Raw genomic sequence first — 22,307 nt, 5'->3', positions numbered from 1 at the left:
TGCCCATCACTCAGTACACACTATCAAAATCAATAAAAAAACAAAACAAAACTGAATTCAAAGCAAATTATTCACGCGTGATATGGTTCACGCGTTATAAATTTCACTCGTGATGGTGTATGGTGGCAGTGGTGTGCGTTATGGTGGCAGTGGTGTGCGTGATACTTTCACGAGTGATGGCACATCCATCACTGACCACCCCGGGTGGCCTTATGAATTCTTACACAGTAGTTGGGGTGGATTAAAGGCATGATGAATGAGACTCAACTTTGAGGGAAAAAATTCAATGTTCCTACATCATAATTTATACACTATTGTATAGGCCCTAAAATCTTATAAGTATGCTTCCTAAAATATTCATTAAAAAAACTACTCATAAAATCCACCTATTGCCCGCTTTGAGGGACTTAAACCTACACCACTTGGGTGGATATAAACATCTTGTGTCACTAGGCCAAGAGGCTATTTGGAGGTTCATATAAATATCTTGGACTTCATTCACTTGATGTCACTAGGCCAAGAGGCCATTTGGAGGTTCATATAAATATCTTGGACCTCATTCACTTGATGTCAATCCTTGCAGAATAAAATCCTATGAATAAGTTGATCTTCGTGGCTTCAGAAGGCCACTATCACGCAACAACACGAGTTCACATGGACAATTTTTATAAACAAGTTGAACAAAACATGTAGGAAGCTTTAGATAAACTATAGAACATATAGCATTCACTAAAAGTTGAATACACTCAAAATCAACCACCTTTTGTCTTAACAGGTAAAGGAAGATGCTTTAGATCAACACCAACAAAATATTAGAAAGAAATGTTCTCATCAAAATTACAAGTTACTAGACACGACAGCCGGTTAGGTCCAGATATAAACCTGGCCGCCACTAGTGGCTCCCGCAAGCATCCCGGGATAAAAAGGATGGGGATCAAAACGACAAGGGATTGCAGTCATGTGAGGGCTCTCAAGCGTAGTCACAAGTCTCTGCTGCAATGTAGAAATTACATCAACTCCTCTCTTCATGTTTCCGATAAAGATGTATGAATCATCCCAACCCCATACACCTCTGCGATCCAAATAACAAAGAAAACATAATTAGAAAATACAGAAAAAAGTTATGAAAGTAGACTGAAAAATATAACAACGCTTACTTAAATGAAGAAAGCCATCTTCCGGTCTGATTGTAATGATATAACATGAATTCATCCTCGTAATTCGCTCCGCCTAGCACTCCAATCTTATCATCAAGACTATATGAAAACATAGAAACATATCATAATTATTAAGTATGAACACGCTTACTTACAACTAGATCCCTATAAAATTTTAAAAAAGATGCAGCGTACCTCGTTGTAGCAAGACGGTCACCTGAAGGCGAAAAATACGCAGAATGTACAGCCCTCTCACGAGTAATCACCTTAAGAGATTTTGGCTTGCTCTTACCAATTTTTCTCAAATCCCAAATGCAGGCAGTTCCATCTGATGAACTTGTAGCCATCATATTCGTGTTTTCTGGATTAAAATCTATGGTATTGATCCTAGAATCGTGTAATTCCCATGAAAACGATGACCTGGCAGACCTCTCATCCCAAATGTTCACTACTCCATGACCCTCCCCTAAATATAAGTTGTTCGCATCATCAGGTTGTTGAGCCATGGAAAAAATTGCATGTTCGGTGGAATATACTAGACCAAATGTCTCTTTTTCGACATCTAATGAACGTACAAGACCCCCATAACAGCTTGTAATTATCTGCATCATGTAACATGTAGGACTAATATAATAATGGAAAAATTACAAGTTTTGTCCTTTATCGGTGTTATTTTTAATGAATTTTGACAAGTTTTGCCCTTTAAAAATAATTTTGTTGCACGTTTTGTCCTTTAGGCTTAACCCAGTTAGATTTTCTTGTTAAATTTTGTCACCCAAGGGTATTTTAGTCTTTTTACCCATTTATTTCAAGAGTCAACTCTAAAATATTTTGTTTATTCTTTTATATAATATTAAATAAATGGGTAAAAAGACTAAAATACCCTTGTGTTACAAGATTTAACAAGAAAAACTAACTGAGTTAAGCCTAAATGATAAAACGTGCAACAAAATTCCTTGTAAAGGACAAAACTTGTCAAAATTCGTTAAAAAGGACACCAATTGATAAGTGGTATTAAAATAAATTACAAAAACTTGTAATTTTTCCTATAATAATTAAGATAAAAAAAGTTGAGACATTGTATGAAGAGTACCTTGTTTAAGGAAAATGGATGGATCAAAATGGCTGACACAGGGGATGGATGAGGCTGATACAAGTAAATCCCATCACCATCACCATCTTCATTATCCAAATCAACATTCCAAAACCCTAAATTCCCAAACTTATTTCCCACAACAACCATCCTCAAACCGGCCGATGGAAAGAACTTAACACTCAATATCCTATTCGGCACAACACGGGCGACATTCTCAGGCGCCAACTCCATCGACTCCAAATCAACCGAAACCCTAACCCTACATTTTCTCTCACCATCACCATCACCATCACCATCCAATCCAGAACCTTTACAAACACTCAAAATCTTATTCACAAGTAATTCATCCGATTCCGAACAAGTATTCGCATCTCTCATACTAATTGGCTCTAGTTTTTTAGGCGACTGGTTAGGGCTTACTTGTGATTTTAGGGTTGTTGATTTCTTGGTTGGTTCGCTGAAATCATCTTTTAATCCTGATAAATCTGGTGCTTTTCCTTGTGTTCTAAGAGATCTACGGATTACAATTGGTGTTTCGGATCTAGCTTTCTTCTCCGGACTAAGTTTATACGATTTCGTTTCGGCTCTGTTCAAAATAAAATCAAAATTAATTCAACAAATACACAACATATATACATACATATATTTCAGTTTTATGCAAATACATAACCTATACGTGTATATATATAGAGAGAGGAGAAACCTGTGGCGCTTGGCAGAGGAAGATAGATCAGCGAGCTTTGATTTGATTTTGAGTGAAGCGAGAAGTTCGTCGTTGCGTTTGATGTTTTCGAGGCGTTTGCGCTCGTACTCGGTGATCCTCTGTGAAGAAGACATTTCTAGAGAGAGAAAGTTTGTAGAGAGAGAGAGAGAATGTAGGGGAGATGAAATGATGAGGGATATAAGGGGCGGCGGGAAAGGGGAATAAGCGGGAAAAGTTATTCGGGTCACAACATTCGGGTTGAATTCTGGGTTTTTATTGGCTGGTTTTGGCGGTAGATTTGTTTAGTTTTTAGTTTGGGCCCTTTGTTTTCTTGCACTTTGCAAAAACTGTCGAATACTTTGTGATGAATAGGTTATTGTAAAAATTACAAGTTTCCATAAGAGAGTATAAAATTCAAGAAATGATTCAACCAAATTTTAATATCTTGAAAATTTTATAGAGGTTGGTTCAGCAAGCCAAACCGGCTTGGTTATGTCAAGACCATTTTACAACAGCAAAATTGTACAGTTTGAGCTGGGTTTTTAAATTATGAATCAACTTTATGAAATGATACATTATATAAATGCTATATGTATGTATAACTTCATTGGTATAGTGGGTAGTGGTTTATGAAATGACACATTATATAAATGTTATATACTTATATGTATATAACTCCATGGGTAGTGGTAGTGGTTTGTGTTAAACTTGCTAGATAAAGCACCACGTAGTCAAGAAGCCCTTAACTAAACAACACTCTTACAATGGTATAGTGGTTTTAGGTAACTATACTCGTATACTTAATTCATTGTCTTTGATTAAAAGAAAATAAGAAAAGAAAATGTGTGTTTACATGGAAAAAAGATGGAGCGCACTCACCTCACTAGTCACGTCCGTTGGTGGGCTAACCAAGCCACCTTTGGCGCCCCTTTTAAATTATGTGTAATGGTGTTTGGCGCCCCCTTCACACCTAATCATAGATGGTCTAAGATCAAAGAGATGGACAAGGTTTTTTCGGTTAACCACAACATAGATGGTCTAAGATCAATTGATTAAAGATAAAAAAAAAAAAGATTTTTCAGTTAACCATAACGTGTAAACCCCAAAACATCTGGCAACTTGCTTTGCTAGGTATAACGTATATAAAAAAACTTAACTTTGTCATTATTTGTGAACTTGGTTAGGTTGGTTCATTTAGAAATACCATTTGCATCTTAGCTCGATTTAAGTAAGGGTTTCAACTTCTATGTTTTGCGAGTTGGGGCAATAAGGCCGGAGGGTATGGAGGGTGCCACCGTGCCACATCACCGCCCATAGCGGCTCCCTCGGCGCCACCACCCACACCCTGCTAGTTAAACCGGGGCGCCATTGATGGGGCTTTACCATGGTAACGAGGAAGAAGGGAGGGGGCAGGTGGGGCCCACATCATTTCATCCAATAACAATTTTTTTTTTTTAATTTTGTTTAATAGAGGGCGTTATCCCACACCCTGCAAGTTAAGAGAAGGCATGATAAAGCCTCCTGGCTGATGTGGATCCTAGGTGGTGCTGATGTGTCCTGATAAGGGCTTTATCCCACATCCCATCTACTACTTCTAATAACGCAAAACAATCTTAAGCCACATGTCACTCACTTAAGCCAATCATTGCCACGTGGCAATGTGATATTCCTGCTCGATTGATTTTGAGCGGCAATTCTTCTACTATCTTTTCCCTCACACGCTATTCTTTCATCTGCCCCGCTTCAAACCCTAATAGTCATCTACTCTATGGCAATTTTTCAGAAAACCTAAATCTCATCCCGTCGCTTTTGAACATCGAATTAGGGTTTTTGACAAATACTTTCTTCTCCGCCGACGGTGCATATCTTCAAAATAATCTTCAAATCAAGGTTAGATCATTGTTCGTATGTTTGATTTTGATTGTTTTTATATTTGAATTTGTTCGTTCGTATGTAGGTTTCTGTCACTCGATTCCTTACAATCACCAACCCTATTTCTCAGCCGTAATAGACATTGGCATTTTCAACGTTGGCGATTTCATCAGACGATTTTATTTACATCGGTCTTATCTTGATCCTGGTATGTTTATCTGAATTGTTCAATTGTTTTTTCAATCCAAAATTTCTATAGATGCTGATGATTTCATCTACAATTCCTTATTTTCCCATTCAATTATTTCTCGGTAGATTTTTGGGCCAATATTCATCCATTAATCTTCATTGTTGTCTTCTTCTTCTTCATCTCATAATTCCTAATTTTCAAACAGTAGCATGAAAACCCACTTCTTCCCTCTCCACATTTGCATTTTGGGTTATCAAATTTGTATGTTATTTCGTCAAATTTGAGAAATCAAAGTAGAATTTCCAGTTTGTGTTCAGATTAGGATTTTTTTTTTTTTTTTTTTTAAATAAAAAGATTAAACTATTTTTTTTTTTTAAATAATATTATACTTATTATATTTGTTATACTTGCCAAGTTACATCAAAACAAAAGGTAGACGGGCAACAAGCTGCGCCGCCACCCCTTTCTGAATTGCAAACCTTAATCTGCCAAAGACAAAATCCCGTCCCCCTGGTGCCGAGCAATTGTTGCGGATGACCTGTTGGACCCTGGTCAGGAATTGGATAGCTTCTGGCGCTAGGGAGCCAAATGTGTCAAAGGCAAAAGGGACAAAAACATGCTGGTTCTCTGCACAAGCTTTAGCGTGCTTGTCAACTTTCTTCGATTCTGCCTTTCTTGCTGCTTGTCCAGCTACAAACCCGTTTTCCCTTAAACCAACCAGAGGGGAAACCCCCGTGAGGTCAACACAAGCATGTTTCCCCCTAGCCCACCCAAAGACGAGCAGATCTGCTGGTCGCAGAGTAGATCTCCCTTCCATAGGGTCCGTAAGGAAATTCACAGGAGCCTCTTTCTTAGATGAAATCCCAGCTCTTCTCAGGATGTCCCACAAAACATCTCGCACCCAGTCATGCCGATATTTGAACCCAGGGAGCTCTTTACAATGCACTGCGTGCTCTCCGTATTTATCCATACAAGCTTTACGACATATTGGGCACGTTTCATCTTCTGGATACATAGGGATCATCAGCCGGTATTTAAGGATTGCTCTGTATTCTACTGCTGACATACATTGTCCCAGCCCCTCAATTGGGATAACAGTCAGAAAATCCTGAGCATGGGGACCCTTCAGACACTCCCACACCGCCCTCTGGCGAGATGACAAATCAAAATTTTCTCCCAGTCTTTGAGCGATTTTGCTAAATAGAGCATTCGCCAAAGTTGTTTGTGGTTTCGAGGGGGCGGTGTCCTTTTTAGAGAAACCGCCGATATCAAAGTCTGGGAGATGGACACTTAATCGTTCAAGCGCCTGCAGATAGTCCCCGTCGAGCCCGACAACCCCACTGTTCCGAAGGATATGATCCTGTAGTTCCCAAGACTGAGCTCTGGACGCCACAAAAGCATAAACCCCAACATCTCGAGCTGAGAGCAGGCCCAAACCACCTAGACGCATTGGCAGTGATGCCAAACGCCATTGGAGGTCCCCAAAGAATGGGCCACCACCCACGACTATGTCTTCTATAGCCTCTCGGAGGCCATCATCGAACCGGAATGATGCATCCTCCATCAAATAAGGTTGACAAGTTCGCAGCCCGAAAAGTAACTTAGCAACCCCCATGCAAGATCTTAGCAGAAGGAGTTCACATTGAGGGTCCCTAAGGCATGGCAAGAGTTTCATGAGTTCAACCGCCCCCGTCGCCCGCCGCCCTGCCAACTCGCCAACAAAGCTAGGGTCACGGCTAACAGCTCCACCCAGTAGCTTAACCCCCCTCTCTGGTCTGCCAATCCCTTTCGGGAAAAGCCCGTCCCGAAGTTTCTGCCCATCACATGTCGGCCAATAAACCTCTGTTTTCTTAATGTTGAGGTAAAGTCCTAGAGATGACCCTTCCTCGTTAATAATATCTAATGCCCTAGCAACCTCTGTCGCATTGCCGATAATCGTCCCATCATCCAAGTACCAAGCATGAAATGGAAGGTTACATCGGTCCTGCACCCTGAGAATGAGTGGGTGTAAGGCAAGGGAAAAGAGAAGGGGCCCCAAGGGATCCCCTTGTTGTACTCCAGTAGTAGCCCCAATACACTCATTACCAACATACAACCGAGCAGGTTGGGCGTAAAGGAATTGAACCCATCGATAGATTGACGGACAATGTTGATGAACCTCTTTCAGGAAGGTTGTGCGGTCAACTGTGTTGAACGCATTGGAGAAGTCCACAGTAAGCAAGGCTAAGGAACCATCTGCATGAAAGGAGTTGAGAAACCTGTTCGCACTGTGAAGCACCGCCTCTGCACCGTTTGACATCCCCACCCCAAATTGAAAGTCTCCTAAGTACTGCGCCATGCTTTTCCCGACCTTCTTCATTGCCACCTTGGAAACCAACCTTCGCCATATACCCCCCACAGCAATAGGTCGAATTCCTTTATCAGGTTTCAGTAAAGGGGTAAGGGGGGCTGAGGCAACAAACTCTGCTAGCACCTTAGGGCAGGATCCTCCAAGCCATAAGTTGACAACTTCAGTAATGGCCGTTAGCAAACCCGAGGAAGCCATTGATCCCTCACCCCCGATAGCATCTAACAAGTGTTGGGCCCGCATCCCGTCCCTACCACACGATGTCCCTTTAGGGAAGGATCGGATACATTTGAGCACGCACTCGTCATCAACAACAAGAGTGGGTTGAGCGTGAGGGTTGGGAGGCAAGGAAGGGGGCGACACCACGGGGTGTTTATCAATAAGAGCTTTCAAGGTCGAATCACATAGAGGGGCGACTCCACTGGAGCTTAGAACCTTAACCGCAGCCGTAAAATGTCCATCCCTAACTTTTCGGAGACATTGCTTAAACCGGTGAATTTTGACGTATTGATCTGAATTGAATTAGGGTTAGGGTTATAATTAGGGTTTAGATAGTTTTTTGTATGAAGAATTTTGATGTGAATATGTGATTAACTTTGAATGTGTTAATGAGTAAGTAACGTTTGATTATCACTAACATGCACACAAGCATCATTTTGATCATTTTGTATATGTTTTTAATGTTTTGTACAGTCAGCAGATTATCGCACACCAAGTGTTTGTTTAAATGTCTAAGTTGTGTAGCATGCTTATGATCTTGGCCATATCTCACTATTTTCGTTGTCATCCTTAGATTGTCTGTTGAACCTTTAAATTGAAATCAAGATTACAAACCCTCATGTTGGATCTTTATTAATTACACGTCTTGCTTTGTTATGCTCTAATAAGCATTTTGTATTACTTCTAAATGCCATGGTGTGACCTTTGAATTTGTTTGCAGATTTGGGATCTTTTTTTGCTGTGAAGGAGGTTGGTTTGCTGATCAAGGTGGCCAAGGAACACCGAGCGTTATTCAACTTGAACAGGTGATCTATATATCTTCATCATTTCTTCGTTTATATGTTTCTAGGTTTAATATCTATCAGATCCCGAGTGTCTGCATACTTGGCTTTTATTTTGTTCTTCCTTTTAAATTTTCAGGAAATATCTTTATTAAGTGAGTCCCAACATGAAAACATTGTTCGATATCTTGAAGAGATAATGTATGCATTTCCTCTCTCGAGTTCTTTCTTAAACACATATATATAGGATTTGAGGCTTCGATGTTGATGACAAACAAAGAGATGAAATTCAATTTCTTTGTTACAATATCTCATAATTACATACAAACACAATATGCTATCTGATCCACAGTTTCTTATGCAGGAAAGTTCAAATGATTATGAAGAACCGTTTGTTGATGCCATTTTCGTATGCATATTTTGCCCTTTGTCCAGCCTTTGTGTTTGTGTTAGAAGATACAGTCTGATCAAGGTTTTTTTTGTAGTTGTTAAAAGATACGTCGAGAACCCATCCCACTCTTTATCGCTTATAAATGTGGTGTGGTTTTGAGTTGTGATATGGCCTATTGAATTGATGACTACAAGGAGTATAGGTATGACATAAATATACATTTGCGTTGGCGAATTGATCCTTTGGTGGATTGGTGATGTCTTCACATACAGTAAAACAAGGTGCAAATCTTTTACCCTCTTATATAATGGAATATAATGGAAGTGTGTTGTTTGTTTTCTTTGTATCTTATCGTTATTATACTTTAATATTTAATAAACAATGTTAGTTTTATCACCGCTCTACCGTCGTACTGGCGGCACCGTCAGCCACTACTGCAACACTTCATGTCCAGAGCGTGCCGCATGTATAGTGATGTGTAATTATCCCTTCTTATAAGCATTTGTTCGTCGAAATTCGATTACATATGTGTTTCTTTTCTGGTCCGTATTCCTTTGAGCTGGAATTCTTGATTTGATTTCTTTTGTAATGTTTGTTTTTTTATCTTAAGTTTTTGTTTTTTTGATTAGGTTTGCTGGTGCTTTTCTTCATTAATGGCTGCTCAATTGATGTTCTTCTTAACCTGGATTATGCTTGGTATGTTTGGATTTTTATGTTGTTATTATTTGTGTATCTTATGTTTTTGTTTGTTAAAACAGGTTTGTTATTTTTGGTGACATAGCGACAATTGTGAAGGTGGTTCGCGGTGGTTAATAGCCGCACCTTTGGGTGGCGGTACAGGGGAGATTGGTGGTGACGACTGCTAGAACTAAGGTTCCAGCGAGGTTCCAAGTAGCCGATTTCGGCCCCAACGAGTGAATCCCTGTCGTTGGTAGGGTTGGTCGTCAGTGCCGGTGGTGTTCGTCGCCGACGTTGTCTTCGTGCAAGCAGTAAAAGTTGTTGAAACTTTGTCTTCTTTTGAGGTTTGCTTCTATTTCACTTATTTCGTCTATTATTTTTAGATTTGTGTTGTACTATTTCATGTTTAATCAGTATATTCGTAAAACGAAACCCACTGTGCACGTAGCTAAATATGTAAAATAGTGGTTGTCTGATGTAGATGTAAATTTTGAAAGTAATGTTGATTGTTGAGTACTCATATGTTAAACCATGATGACTTTATTGTTTGGGTGCTATTGCGAGTGGTTCTTCAGATCTATTTATTAAAGTTATTCCCTTTCTCCTCTCACTGACATTGTATTTTTTTGTCAGCCACCTCTTATTCATCCATCTGATAACCAATTAAGCTTGGTTGATTTTGATGCGTTTAAAGTTGTTCAAAAAAGAAATGGAAGGGTTGTTCGATTGGTGCAGCGTGGATGGCAGTGCTTTTTTTTTGCTTTAAGGTAGTTTTAAGTCTCAACCATATTAACTTTTAGAGTTTGATAACCACAACCCTAACAATTGTGATATGCTTTTTATGTTAGTACTTTACGCTTAAAGGTGTTGGGTGGTTAAAGTTACACCATTTTAGCATGAATATCTTCTTTAAAGACAACCCAACAGGTTTTGGTTATCAAAACTCTATTTTACATTAACAATACACAACATTCCATTTAAGAATCTATAGCAAGATTGTATTTCCTTTAACTAATAGTCTTAAAGTTAAATTACTTATTTACCCATCAGGAGGAAACTTGAGTCATTTCTAATATGGTCACATAATTTCAGAAAAACTCTATTAAACTATTATACTTTAATAAAAATCAAGTGTTTTGGATTTTACAAAATGATATTAAAATCACTGTACAATAGATATTTTTTTGATATGAAAACCTGAGAAATCTTTTTGATTTCTATAATGGTTCTAAAAGTTTATTGGTTTTAATAATGGCTTTTAGAAGTTGGACTATTTTGATCCTGGGATCTCTTGCTTTGGTATTGTTTGCTTGGGTTAATTTTGTTGTGGACTACAGTAGGTATTAAGGCCATGTGTAGTCATAAAACCCTTTTGGGAGCGTTATGCGACATGTGGCATGACACGTCAGCAAGGGGCTTTATGGGGCGTTATGCAATTTGAGGCCGTAGTCATAAAGCCCCTTTGTCATCATTACTCAATTAATTTAATTTTCATTTTTTTAATTAATTTCTAAGTTTTATAAAATTAAAAAACATTCCATTAAATAAAAAACAATACATTAAAATAAAAAAAAGTTAAAGAAAAAAAAATTACACCTAAAAAATAAATTTATTCTTCGGTTTCATTTTCGTTCTCTCCTTCTTCCTCTTCGTTTTCTCCAGCATCCAAACCTACGTCCTCAAAGTTCCCGTCTTCGAATTCCTCAACCTCTTCTTCCTCGGAATCTTCGTCGTGATCACTGTTGTATCGAATTGGGCGAATCGCCCAAGCATGCTCAACCAAATCCGCCGTCAACGTGTTATGTATTTTTCTAGATCGCAATAGCTGAGCATTTGCGAGTCTCTCTTCCATTGTTGCTTGGGTTCCTTCGACTAAATCTTCTGGAATATAGTTTTGGTATATCGCTCTTCCATCATTCTCAATGATCATATTATGCAAAATGATGCAAGCATACATGGTCATTCGTATTCTATCCTTATGCCACATGCGACAAGGATTTCTGAGAAAATGTCATCGTTGTTGTAGAACCCCAAAACACCTCTCGATATCCTTTCTTGAAGACTCTTGTAATTTTTTAAAATACTTTCTTTTTTCATCGAACGTTTCAGAAAACGTTTTAACAATAATCGAATACTCCGGGTAGATACCATCGGCCAAGTAGTAGCCATGCTCGTAGTCGTTCCCGTTTGCATGAAAACCGGCCTTTGGTATAGTTCCAGAAATGTAGCCCTCTATTAATGGTGAAGCCTCTAACGTATTAATATCGTTAAAACACCCGGCTACACCAAAGAAGGCCGATCAAACCCAAAGGTCGTATGACGCAACAACTTGTAATACCAAAGTTGGCCCTTTTTGATCACCCCGTGTATGTTGACCTCGCCATGCGGTTGGACAATTATACCAACGCCATTGACGACAATCCAAGCTACCAATCATGCCGGGTATTACATGCTTTTCTAGATGCACCTCATATATTTGTTGAAGATCGTTCCAAGTGGGATGTCTCAAATAACGTTTTCCATATAACTGGCATATACCTAAAATATAATTTAATATATAAAAGTTTTACTAGTAAGCTACTAAAAAATAAATATATAAAAGTAAATAAATAAAAGGCAATAAAAATTACCATAGCAAAAATGTTCCAAGCAATCTCGGGTTGTTTTCTCCGCCATCTTCAAGTACTCGTCGTTGATGTCGTACGTGTTTCCGTATGATAATATGCGTAAGGCGGATGTGACCTTTTGAATTGAGGTGAAGCCTAGATATCCTCGCGTGTCCATTCTTTGCTTAAAGAAATCATACCTATTTTCAAAATCATTATTAATGCGCAAAAATAACCTTTGGCTCATCCGAAAACGCCGTCTAAAAACATTCGGTCCGTGAACCGGTGTCGCATCAAAATAGTCTTTCATCAAATGCTCGTTCGCGGCTTCACGATCTCGCAAGATATAGGTGCGTCGCAAAATGGGTCGTGGAGGGGGAGTAGGCCGAATGTGCTCAAATGCTTGTATCACAAAAGTACATGCACTCGTAACCGCTTCTTCCTCGGCCGCGTCTTCTTCGGGCGGAAAAAATTTTCGGTAAATATCGGTGAAAGAGTCTTCCGACGGTGAACCCATTTTTTTGAATAGGGTGGGAGTAGCTTCAACACTTTTTAAAAAATATATAGAGAATGAGAGAATATTTAAGTTTGATTTGTAAAAAAATGGAAGAGTTGGAATGTATTTATAGTGTGAAAATAAAAAAAAATGATTTTTTTTAAATATGACCGTTTGACAACGGTCAAATATTAAAAACATTCAACAAATAACGCCGCTAAAATCATCGCGCGGCCTCCCTTTTTTTGAAGCATAGCGCCCCACGTTTTGCACTATGCTGCAAGTAAGTTGGGATTTGTCAATATCTAATTCACTTTTGTGTTGAATACTTTGGTTGAGTGGTAAAGGCTCTTGCCTATTTAGGGGAAGGGGGATTAGGGTTCAATTAGTGTCATGGGATAAAGTAAATATAATTTGGTGTAATTTAGGAGTAGAGTTATTATAACATACGACGTTAAAAAAATTCATTTTAAAGTTTGAAAACTCTTCATGAGATTGTTTTAGTCAAAAAAAAAAAAAATTAAAATATATCCTGTTATGTTGAATATTTAATACTAAAAAAAGTTGCATGTTCAACCTGTGTAATACAAAGTAACAAGTTTTTAGTGATGCTCTTGCTCGCAAATGGTTTTTTGACTCCTTGATTGAAAGATGATTCTTTTTTGTGTGTATACTTCATTTTTTTTGTTGAACTGCTCAAAATTTTATATTGGTTATAACTTTGTGGATCATAACTATAAGGGTTAAAGGATGTGGTGGAAGGGGAAGATTTAGAGGAAGGTACGAAGTCACCACCCTTTCAAGTGAATGGTCCTTAATTCTCACATATCTCATACATTAATTTCTACCTTTTGTTTAAATCAAGTCTCATGTAATCCTTATGTTTCCAAGTTCAAGTTCAAATGATTTAAAAGAATGTGATATGTATGTTTTTACTAAAAGAATGACTGCAATAAAAGAAATGGCGGGAATGGATGTACTTCGCAAGGATAAGACATGAACACTGGCTATTAACAACTGATAAATTTGATAGAGTTGATAGAGAAAGCTAATGGATTTGCTGTAGCTTTCCTGAGGTTAGTGATTTTTTTATCCTTTTAAAGTTAGTGTAATAGTATTAGCTCACTTATCTGAATATGCAGAACACAAGTATGAGATTGTGAAAAAGTTACAAGAGTGTGCATGTGTGGAATCGCTCACATAGGAATTGATGTAGTTTATGCCATGTAAGGAGTGCTTCTGATACCATGCTTATTGAGCCTGGGTTTAGCCTCATTTTTAGTGCAATGCTTACAAGTCGCGCAATTTTCTACGGTTTTTTTTTTTTTTTTTTTTTTTTTTTTTTTTGTAAATTGTGTTTGTAATTTAATTTCCCTTATTTAATATAATAGATATGTTAGTAAGTTTGTAATTTTCCCTTTTGCTGACAAGGACTCGAGGTTCAATTTTGCGTAGATTCTCGATCCACATGTCAACTTCTAAGTGCTTGATTCCTGCTTAATTTGCTTTCTTCTTTAGTAGATGTTCTATGTTTGCTAAACTTAGAATCTTAGAGCTCTATGCAAATGACTTTTGTAAATTTAATAATTCTATGCAGATGACTTTTGTAAATTTAATAATTTAAATAATATTTTATATTTTTTGTCATCTTATAATTAGTTGTGGTTTAAGGACTCGATCATAATTTTGGTTGTGCTTCAACAAGTTGGGTGTGTTAACAAGTGTACAAATAAACTTTCAATTTCGTGTAACAAGTAGTATTTCTTTTAGTATTTGTTGTATGTAATAATATTTTACAAAATTGTTGTGTTGTTATCAAATGTAGATCATTTCGAAGTTAATACTGAATTAGGTTGGTTTAGATGAGTTTTCTGAAACGAAGATCAAAGTTTTTGATGGAAATACTTGGCTTACGAAGCTCCGTAGAGAGAATATTGATGGTCAAACAATGTTTGTCAATACATTACTCATATTATTTATTAATTTTATTTTAGTTTTTACTACATTTTTCAATTTGTCACTAATATATTTTCTTCGCCAAAATAGGATATTAAGGCATGTCATTTAGTTTGAAATAACTAAAATCCAACCTTATGCACACGGTTTACGATGGCAGGAGTTAAGTTGGTTCATTGATGCACTAAAATTGCAGATGGGAGTACATAAGCAGCTACATGAACATCTTGAGGTACGTCAAACTATTTTCTTTTTGTTTATTTTTCCAGTCTTCTCAGTTTTTAGTGAAATGTGACACAATTGGCGGGTTGGTAACAGGTAAAAACAGTTTGGGCTGTAATGAGTTTTATAGTACAAGGTGAACTGATGTTGGAATTAATCTTGATGATACGAGTCATATACGGGTCAAGTCGGTTATCAGTTTTTATTTGGACGGGTCACTGAATAACAAACAAGCCAAGGTATTGAATTAGTCTAGAAGTAGACCAGTTTGCCGGAGGAACTCTAAAAATTTAAAATGGACGGTGGTTGCTGAATAAAAGGTGTTCGATTGGAATATTCTTTTTGGTATGTGCTTTTTATTTTTAAAAATAGGTTTCGTTTGTCTTTGAATATTGTACTCTCATTTTTGTATTGTTAATTTTGAAGGCTAATTGTCTATTGAGTGTCAATGATACAAATGTGCAACCAATTTTTGTTTATGTTGGTTCCTGAAATTACCTTGCTTTTTGTAGTCTTGGGGAAAATAATTTGAAGGCTCACATTGCTAATAGCACTCTACAAATGCTAATGCTGGTGGTAAGGCTAAGCATGTGTTGAGATTCGGCTTGGAAAAGATTGCCAGATGTAGTTGAGGAGAAAGATGAAGTCGCAGCGTTAATGGATGCCTTCAAAACTCAGCAGGTAACAAAATTAAAGGATAAGTGGAGGTGGAATTGTAATGGCGATTTAGGCGATTTCTCAGTTAAGCTAAGCTGGCCTGGATTGCCTTAGACGAAGCAACTGTGGCAGGTAACGGCCCTTCATTCATATGGAACAACATGGCGGTCTCTTAAATGAACTGTTTTGCGTGGAGGGCATTTAGGGATAGAATCCCCACTTCAGATGCCCTTCTTATGCGATTGGGTAAAGATTCTAGGGTTGCCCACTCCAGAAGGTATCTATATGGCGACTCTTAGACATGCTGCCTAACTTTGGAAAGGCCTAGAACAAAAATGATGGTCTAGATGGGCTTCAATGCCACTAGATATTATATGTTTTTTTTAAGCCACCCGCGAAACTCGCGGGATCTTAGGCTAGTAGCCTAACTATATCAAGAGCATAAACAACATTTGATCAAGTTGCAGGTGATGCATTAAACCATAAGTAAAACAATACTTCATCTGCTGCATTACTAAAAAAGAGGCCACAAATAGCCAACATAAAAGTCACACTTAACTTCAAAATAATAATAAAACTAGAAAACAAATAACTTCCATTCTTGGTTGAATTTGACCCAGCTGCAAAAACACCTTAGAATCCAAGCTTGGTTCTGCGCCAATGCCTGCGCTTAGCATTGTACCTGAATCAAATAAAACAAATATGTCAACAACACTATCAAACCATTGCGTTAATTCAGTTATACATGTACAAATACCTTATGGTGTTGTCGGTCCTCATGCGAATCCAGTGAGGAATAGGCCTGTTCTGCCTCATCTTCTTCGCTAGCTTCTTCTTAATCATAAATGTCTTGTGTGACGGCTGCAAATTAAATATAAACACATAGTCAAGTTGCTATACAAGCAATCTTATGATAGTTGCAACTGAAACATAACTTAAGCAAAAATCTTTGACTATTACTTTCAAGTTTCAATAATAGTTAATTACATAAAAGGTCAGATATGTCCAGGTTTAGGTTTTGGTTTTGGTCCCAACTTTTTTATAAGTTAAATCCCGATCCCGAATTTCGCCAAAACTGGATACCGATACCGAAATATGTTGGGTACGGTACGGTAGTAGTATTTGAAGGTAAAATTTGGTATTTTACTAGTACCGTACCGAACCGGTACCAGTCTCGAAATACCGATACCGAAAATGCCAAAAAGTGGATACCGTTTCCGGTAGGGTATTTTCGGGATCGGGACCATATCAGGATGGATTTGATACCAAATGCTCATCCCTAAAGCAAATAGTCTTCGATCTACACTTATAGAAACAAGATTGAGCTTCAATAATATATTGTACCAGCAAAAAATTACGTCATAGCAACTAACAAAATCCAAAACCCTAAATCAATTATAAATCCTTAAAATTCCCAAAAACCAAACGTAACCTATAAAACAACAAAACTTAAAACATGGAAACAATCAAATGGCGTCAAACCCTAAACAAAACATTTCGATTTCGATATCCATTCTCCGGAAGTATTAAAAATTAACTTCAAATAGTTTTTTTTTTTAACTAGATGAGATGAATGAATTATAGATCTAAGAATGAAGAGATTAGGGAGAGAAAAGTTAGTTACCATGTCGATCGTCGAATGAGAGCGGCGGCGTTGTCCCGTGAAACTCACACGCTAAAGAGGGTTGGTTATGTAGCTAGGTTAGGTTTCAGTTGAGAATGAAATGAGCTCAAAGGCCAAAGCCCAGTTATTATGTGGGCTTTCTCTGGAAACAATGGGCTACGTGACCCATACTGGGTTTAAGTTTGGGCCTAAGAACTAAAAAAAGAACGATTTTCTTGTTCTATATTGAACTAGTTTGGACGGGTCACGTTAATGTATTATATAGTAACAAACTGAATGAACCTATGAACACAACTAACTTGAATTTACATATTCCCATGATGTAGATTCTAAGGTCATTAGAAGTTGTTGCCTTTCACCATCCACCTCTGCCAACTTTAGGCTTATTGCTAAATATCTTTCTTGCATTTCCTTCAATTGTATTTCCATACAATTGTTTTATCTAATAATTCAAAGATTTCCTTATCAACAGTCTTCTAAATCTCAGCATCATCACTACAACAATTAGATAAGATATCAGTTTCTAGAGTCCTAATTGTCTTCACAATTTAACATCAAAATGAAGATTGTGATAGTGGGTCTCTTTTACAAGAAATGAAAATGGTCAGAAATAAAAATAGAATAGGAGATGCAAAAATGTAATCAAGTGTTTAGCTAATGTGTACCTTCTGGTGGCAGGGTTTAGATTTTGAGGTATATATACCTGTGTGTATTAATCACTCATGGTCATATACGATAGTTGCAGGAGCAGGACATTTTCAAAGTTTAACTTTTATTATTTTAGCAAAAATTTGTGCGACTCATACCATTAAAGTCATCATGTTCATATAACCCGCATTGTTATACGGGTTACTTATACAACTCTACGTTATATCACCCGCATCATGTGTTTATTCAAAATATTTGAATCTGGGTCATAAGACCCATATAACTAAAAATGAAACCCATATGATGATAGAAACCAAACCAATACGAAGCAAGATCCAAATTGCAACAACCAAGCCCACCAGTTTTAAGCCCAATACCCATGATTTGATAACCCCTTAACCCTAAGACCATACGGTCTGGGCGTGGAAGAAGGACGTTGAAGCCCTCCACGCCGGGAACACCACCCCACGTATAGCGTGGAGGGCGGCATTGTGGGTGAGCCTATGATGATGTTGCTGACTCTAGAATCCGGTGAGTTTGACGGAGCTTCGGTCCCAAAACGACGTGTTCGGTGCGTTTATTACGACTAAGAAAAGAGTAGAAGATAGATACAACACCGATCAGTCACTTACAATCTGGTCTCTATTGATTATTCAACGTTACAGCACCATGAGACCAGTTGGACAGCACGTCCCCTCTGGGAACCAAAAGCTTGTCCAAATGGGAGCCCCAACCCCCTATTTATAGACAACTAACACTATGTGTCCATCCGATCGGATTGCCATCCGTCCGGACGGACCTTTACATTATAAAAATCGTCCAACTTTCTCTATTCTATACAATATTCAACATACGCTCTATCTAACTATTCGCACAGTGGCAGACGTACAAATATGAACTAACAGATTCCCCCTCGGATGTCACTGTCGAATCGTCTTTAAAACTTTGAGAACCTTGAGCCGTGTTTGAATATTCTGTAATCTTCAACTTTTCTGCAACTTCAATCAGGTATCTTGAAATCTGACTATCCAAATTACCCCTCGATTGATGATTCGGGTTCGCTTTTTACCAAGTTAAAGCACGAATTCCCCCTGGAATGAATCTTCAGGTCTTTTGCACAGTTCACGACTCTCCTCTGATTTGCTAAACTGCAACCTTCACGAACAATCATTAACTTGAAACTAATCAATGTAGCATCCTCTATTTAACCTTTAACTGCATCCGAGCTCAGTTTTTTATATGACCTGTAAGCACCACGATCTCGCATTCCGCCAGCTCGATCTAAGAATGTACAAAAACTCAACCGGCAAATGATAGAAACTTCAAATACCCCACTGGTTAACTTCAAATCCGTGATTCCCCCTGAAGATCTGATATCCCGTTTACCGTGATCAACGATAACGCACCATAAGAATGACAGATCCGTGTAAACGGTATTCTCCACAATCAGCAAATCTTCATCGAAAAACAAATCATCTGGTAATGTAATCCAATCTCCGAAGCATTCGCCCACAATCAGATTTATCTCCTCAGATAATCTAGATCTCAGAAGCTATCATCCACGATCACTCTCAGATCTCTGATGCTTTCGTCCACGATCAGATATCAACACCTCGGATCATCTTGATCTCGGAAGCTTACACTCACGATCAGATTCACATTCCCCCTGACAATCTGAAGTCGAAACTACCCGAATACTGTTGCAGTGTCATGAATTTTAAAAATGCCGGAATTTCAACATACGACATTAAATTTTTATTCCCCCTCATTTTTGCAAATTCCGACGTTTCTATCACTGAATTCCCCCTCAAACTGAATTCAATTTTCAATTCTCTTCTCTGAAAAACATGACCAAACTAGAATATCACAATATTCGCCACAATTGTCAGTTTTTCGTCTTTGCGGATTTTACGATTTGGCCCATAAATAGTCAGATAACCTGAATGATTAACATTCTGCACCAATATCATGACTAACCCACTAATTTCCACAATCTGTGATCGCATCATCAAATATGTTCACTGAAGCCCCAGACGGTGTCCCCGAACAACCCAGCTTGGTCGTTAAAAACCTGAAAAAAATTGTCAATCACCAAATTTTTTCTGGAGACTCTCCTCGTCGTTGCGATCAAATGCCTTTTTTAGGCATTTGATCATCTGGTCGAATGACATGCTGACAGATGGTCATCCGATCAGATTGTCATCCGATCGGATTGTCATTCGATCGGAGGACAAAGTGGGCAAACATGTGTTTGTGGATCGGATTGGCCATCCGATCGGAATGCCATTCGATTGAAAACAACTGATCTTTCAAACACCCCATAGTGACATGGATCAGATGGTCGTTCGATCGGCTGGTCAGCCGATCGGATTGCCATCCTATTGAAAGCATATAAACCTTCAATAAGCCTTCAAACAAGATAGTGATATGGATCGGATGGTCGTCCAATCGGATTGCCATCCAATCGGATATGTTCTAACAGCTCAAGAACACTCCGAATCACGTTTTTTCGATCCAGAATCTTTATTTGTGTGAATTTCATGATGAAACTTCAAAGGATTGTGCGCGAATGAATTCCGAACAGAATGATGTCTTTAATTACAAAATCCATCCGTGAATTGCCCTTTATTTTGATGATTTTCTCTGTTTAACGTCAAAACTCCCGTTTAACCCAAAATTGATGAGCTTTGGGTGATTTAACCGACTGTTAGATCGATTAAATCGGTACCGTAGCTCTGAACCACTGCTGACTCCAGGATCCGGTGAGTTTGACGGAGCTTCGGTCCCGAAACGACGTGTTCGGTGCGTTTATTATGGCTAAGAAAAGAGTAGAAGATAGATACGACACCGATCAGTCACTTACAATCTGGTCTCTATTGATTATTCAACGTTACAGCACCGATTCAGATATAGAGTCTGAGTCTAGTCGCGCCATTTAAAACTGTTTATGTTTGTAAGCAATTAAATAAGCAACTCGATGGGTTCTTTTTTCTTCATCGAATAAACACTTTTGGTTCCTCTATCAAACCATGTGAATTAATGTTGCAAAACTAATCGTCTGTAACAATCAATTTGTATATTTCATACCATATTTATATATTCATAACCAAGTTGGTTTTTGTATTTATTTATTATATATATCAAACTTTACAAGCAAACTGAAATGCTTAGAATTATTGTAAGACGATGGATACCCATACAGTAAACCTTTAATCTTTTTATTTAATTTCACTCCTCCAATCCACTTGTCTCCATTGATTTAAATGCAATCCATGTCTGCGAAGCTGCATCCACCGATATCAAGAAGACCAATGCGGTTAACATGTCATCTTTTTAAGAAACAACGATTAAAATCATCTACTACTGTATAAAGAAAATGATAAAACCGAACATGTACCTAGTTGCGAGATTTTCCATTCTTGATCGCCGATGACTGTCCAAAAGAAATATCCACCTATGTTAAGTGATTGTGCATATTCTACCTTTGTTTGTACCGATTCAACATCGTCATATCCAATCCAAGAGGTTCCTGCAACAGAATAATAAGACACAGTGGGCTCGTCAAACACCACCTTGGCATTATTTTGGGCACTGAACTGTTGCACTTCTGAGTAAAGCATTGCTCCTTCATTTCCTGGTCCTATACCCACAGCTGGAGCCCCGATACCATCTACCGTTGGATCCTGTAACGTCCACGTCCGACCATATAATGGCATCCCCATCACCAACTTTTGTCTTTGGATCCCTGTGTCGATCCATGATTGTAGCCCGTCACTTGTGCTAAGATCACCATTTGGATCATATAACGCGGCTAGTGTCCCAGTTGCATCGGGAGTCCATGGCCCGTGATAATCATAACACATTGCATTTATCCAATCCAAATTCTTATTTATGGATGCCACTGGATATGTATGAACAACATCCCACGGAATTACGGGCTTATAATATGTGGCGGCTGAAAGAAGAAGCTGTGTCTTGCCAGTTGACTCAGCTTCTTCGTTGATCGCCACACGCCACTCATCAAGCAAGAGGCCAAAGTTATCCATCTCGGCTTGGGTTTGAGGATATTCCCAATCTAAGTCAGCTCCATCAAAGCCATATTGTCGTGCCACTTGTATAGCGGAAGAAATGAAACTTGCCCTCGAGCTAGGGCTCGTGGCCATGTTGGAAAAGAGTTGTGTGCCAGCCGAGCCACCTCCGATGGAAAACAAAGTCTTGACAGGTGGATTCTTTCCGTGAAGGGCGGTGTTGAAGCTAGTAAGCGCAGTCGATGTTGTCCCATCGATGTCGAACTGGAATGTGTCTTCGTTAGGGGAGAGAAAGGCATAATAAACATGTGTGAAATTAATAAGCGGTTTCGATATCCGATGGTGGAAAACTATCTTGAGCCCATGTAGGCCAATAACCCCCTTTGTTTTGGGCGCTTATATGACTACAAATGGTAAGACTCAATATCACAAGGAGAAGGGTATGAACTTTGGGGAATTTCATGGTGTGTGTTATAATACTCGAGGACTCCCATGATGTCTTATACTAGAGCTTCTATGTGTTCTACCTACAAACAGTATTCAATACAAATAATTAAGTTTGATCTTTTTTCACAAAAAAATAACTTTGACATTTTCTAAATATAGAGTTGTATGTGACTCATCATTCATCTAGT

At 38.3% G+C, this 22,307-nt stretch overlaps 4 protein-coding genes and 1 long non-coding RNA gene across 5 annotated transcripts; 1 reads left to right on the top strand and 4 right to left on the bottom strand.

Annotated features, from left to right (window-relative positions):
* Window positions 1-690: 690 nt before the first annotated feature.
* On the bottom strand, window positions 691-3,145 carry LOC110940577 (WD repeat-containing protein 76). Its single transcript, XM_022182127.2, has 5 exons — window positions 2,957-3,145; window positions 2,251-2,839; window positions 1,353-1,759; window positions 1,158-1,256; window positions 691-1,072 (listed from the first exon to the last, which is right to left on the bottom strand). Exons 1-5 carry the CDS (start codon window positions 3,088-3,090, stop codon window positions 865-867), a joined length of 1,437 nt encoding a protein of 478 aa, XP_022037819.1. The 5' UTR covers window positions 3,091-3,145; the 3' UTR covers window positions 691-864.
* Window positions 3,146-4,722: 1,577 nt separating this feature from the next.
* Window positions 4,723-7,608, bottom strand: LOC110943140. Its single transcript, XM_022184896.1, has 2 exons — window positions 5,498-7,608; window positions 4,723-4,822 (listed from the first exon to the last, which is right to left on the bottom strand). Exons 1-2 carry the CDS (start codon window positions 7,606-7,608, stop codon window positions 4,723-4,725), a joined length of 2,211 nt encoding a protein of 736 aa, XP_022040588.1.
* Window positions 7,609-8,595: 987 nt separating this feature from the next.
* LOC118492456 lies at window positions 8,596-10,055 on the top strand. Its single transcript, XR_004893798.1, has 4 exons — window positions 8,596-8,775; window positions 8,852-9,299; window positions 9,387-9,453; window positions 9,516-10,055. It is a non-coding gene; the product is annotated as an uncharacterized LOC118492456 (long non-coding RNA).
* A 5,768-nt stretch (window positions 10,056-15,823) lies between these two features.
* Window positions 15,824-17,145, bottom strand: LOC110940575 (60S ribosomal protein L39-3). The gene is made up of 3 exons (XM_022182126.2): window positions 16,997-17,145; window positions 16,130-16,233; window positions 15,824-16,054 (listed from the first exon to the last, which is right to left on the bottom strand). Exons 1-3 carry the CDS (start codon window positions 16,997-16,999, stop codon window positions 16,006-16,008), a joined length of 156 nt encoding a protein of 51 aa, XP_022037818.1. The 5' UTR covers window positions 17,000-17,145; the 3' UTR covers window positions 15,824-16,005.
* A 3,600-nt stretch (window positions 17,146-20,745) lies between these two features.
* On the bottom strand, window positions 20,746-22,065 carry LOC110940574 (class V chitinase CHIT5a). Its single transcript, XM_022182125.2, has 2 exons — window positions 21,042-22,065; window positions 20,746-20,928 (listed from the first exon to the last, which is right to left on the bottom strand). The coding sequence occupies exons 1-2, from the start codon at window positions 21,805-21,807 to the stop codon at window positions 20,873-20,875; spliced, it is 822 nt and encodes a 273-aa protein (XP_022037817.1). The 5' UTR covers window positions 21,808-22,065; the 3' UTR covers window positions 20,746-20,872.
* Window positions 22,066-22,307: the final 242 nt, after the last annotated feature.

The sequence above is a fragment of the Helianthus annuus genome, chromosome 5, assembly GCF_002127325.2.
Source record: "Helianthus annuus cultivar XRQ/B chromosome 5, HanXRQr2.0-SUNRISE, whole genome shotgun sequence".
In the NCBI taxonomy this organism is placed as follows: Eukaryota; Viridiplantae; Streptophyta; class Magnoliopsida; order Asterales; family Asteraceae; genus Helianthus; species Helianthus annuus.
The sequence above is the reverse complement of the archived record's forward strand: the minus strand, read 5'-3'. Positions and strand labels throughout refer to the sequence as shown.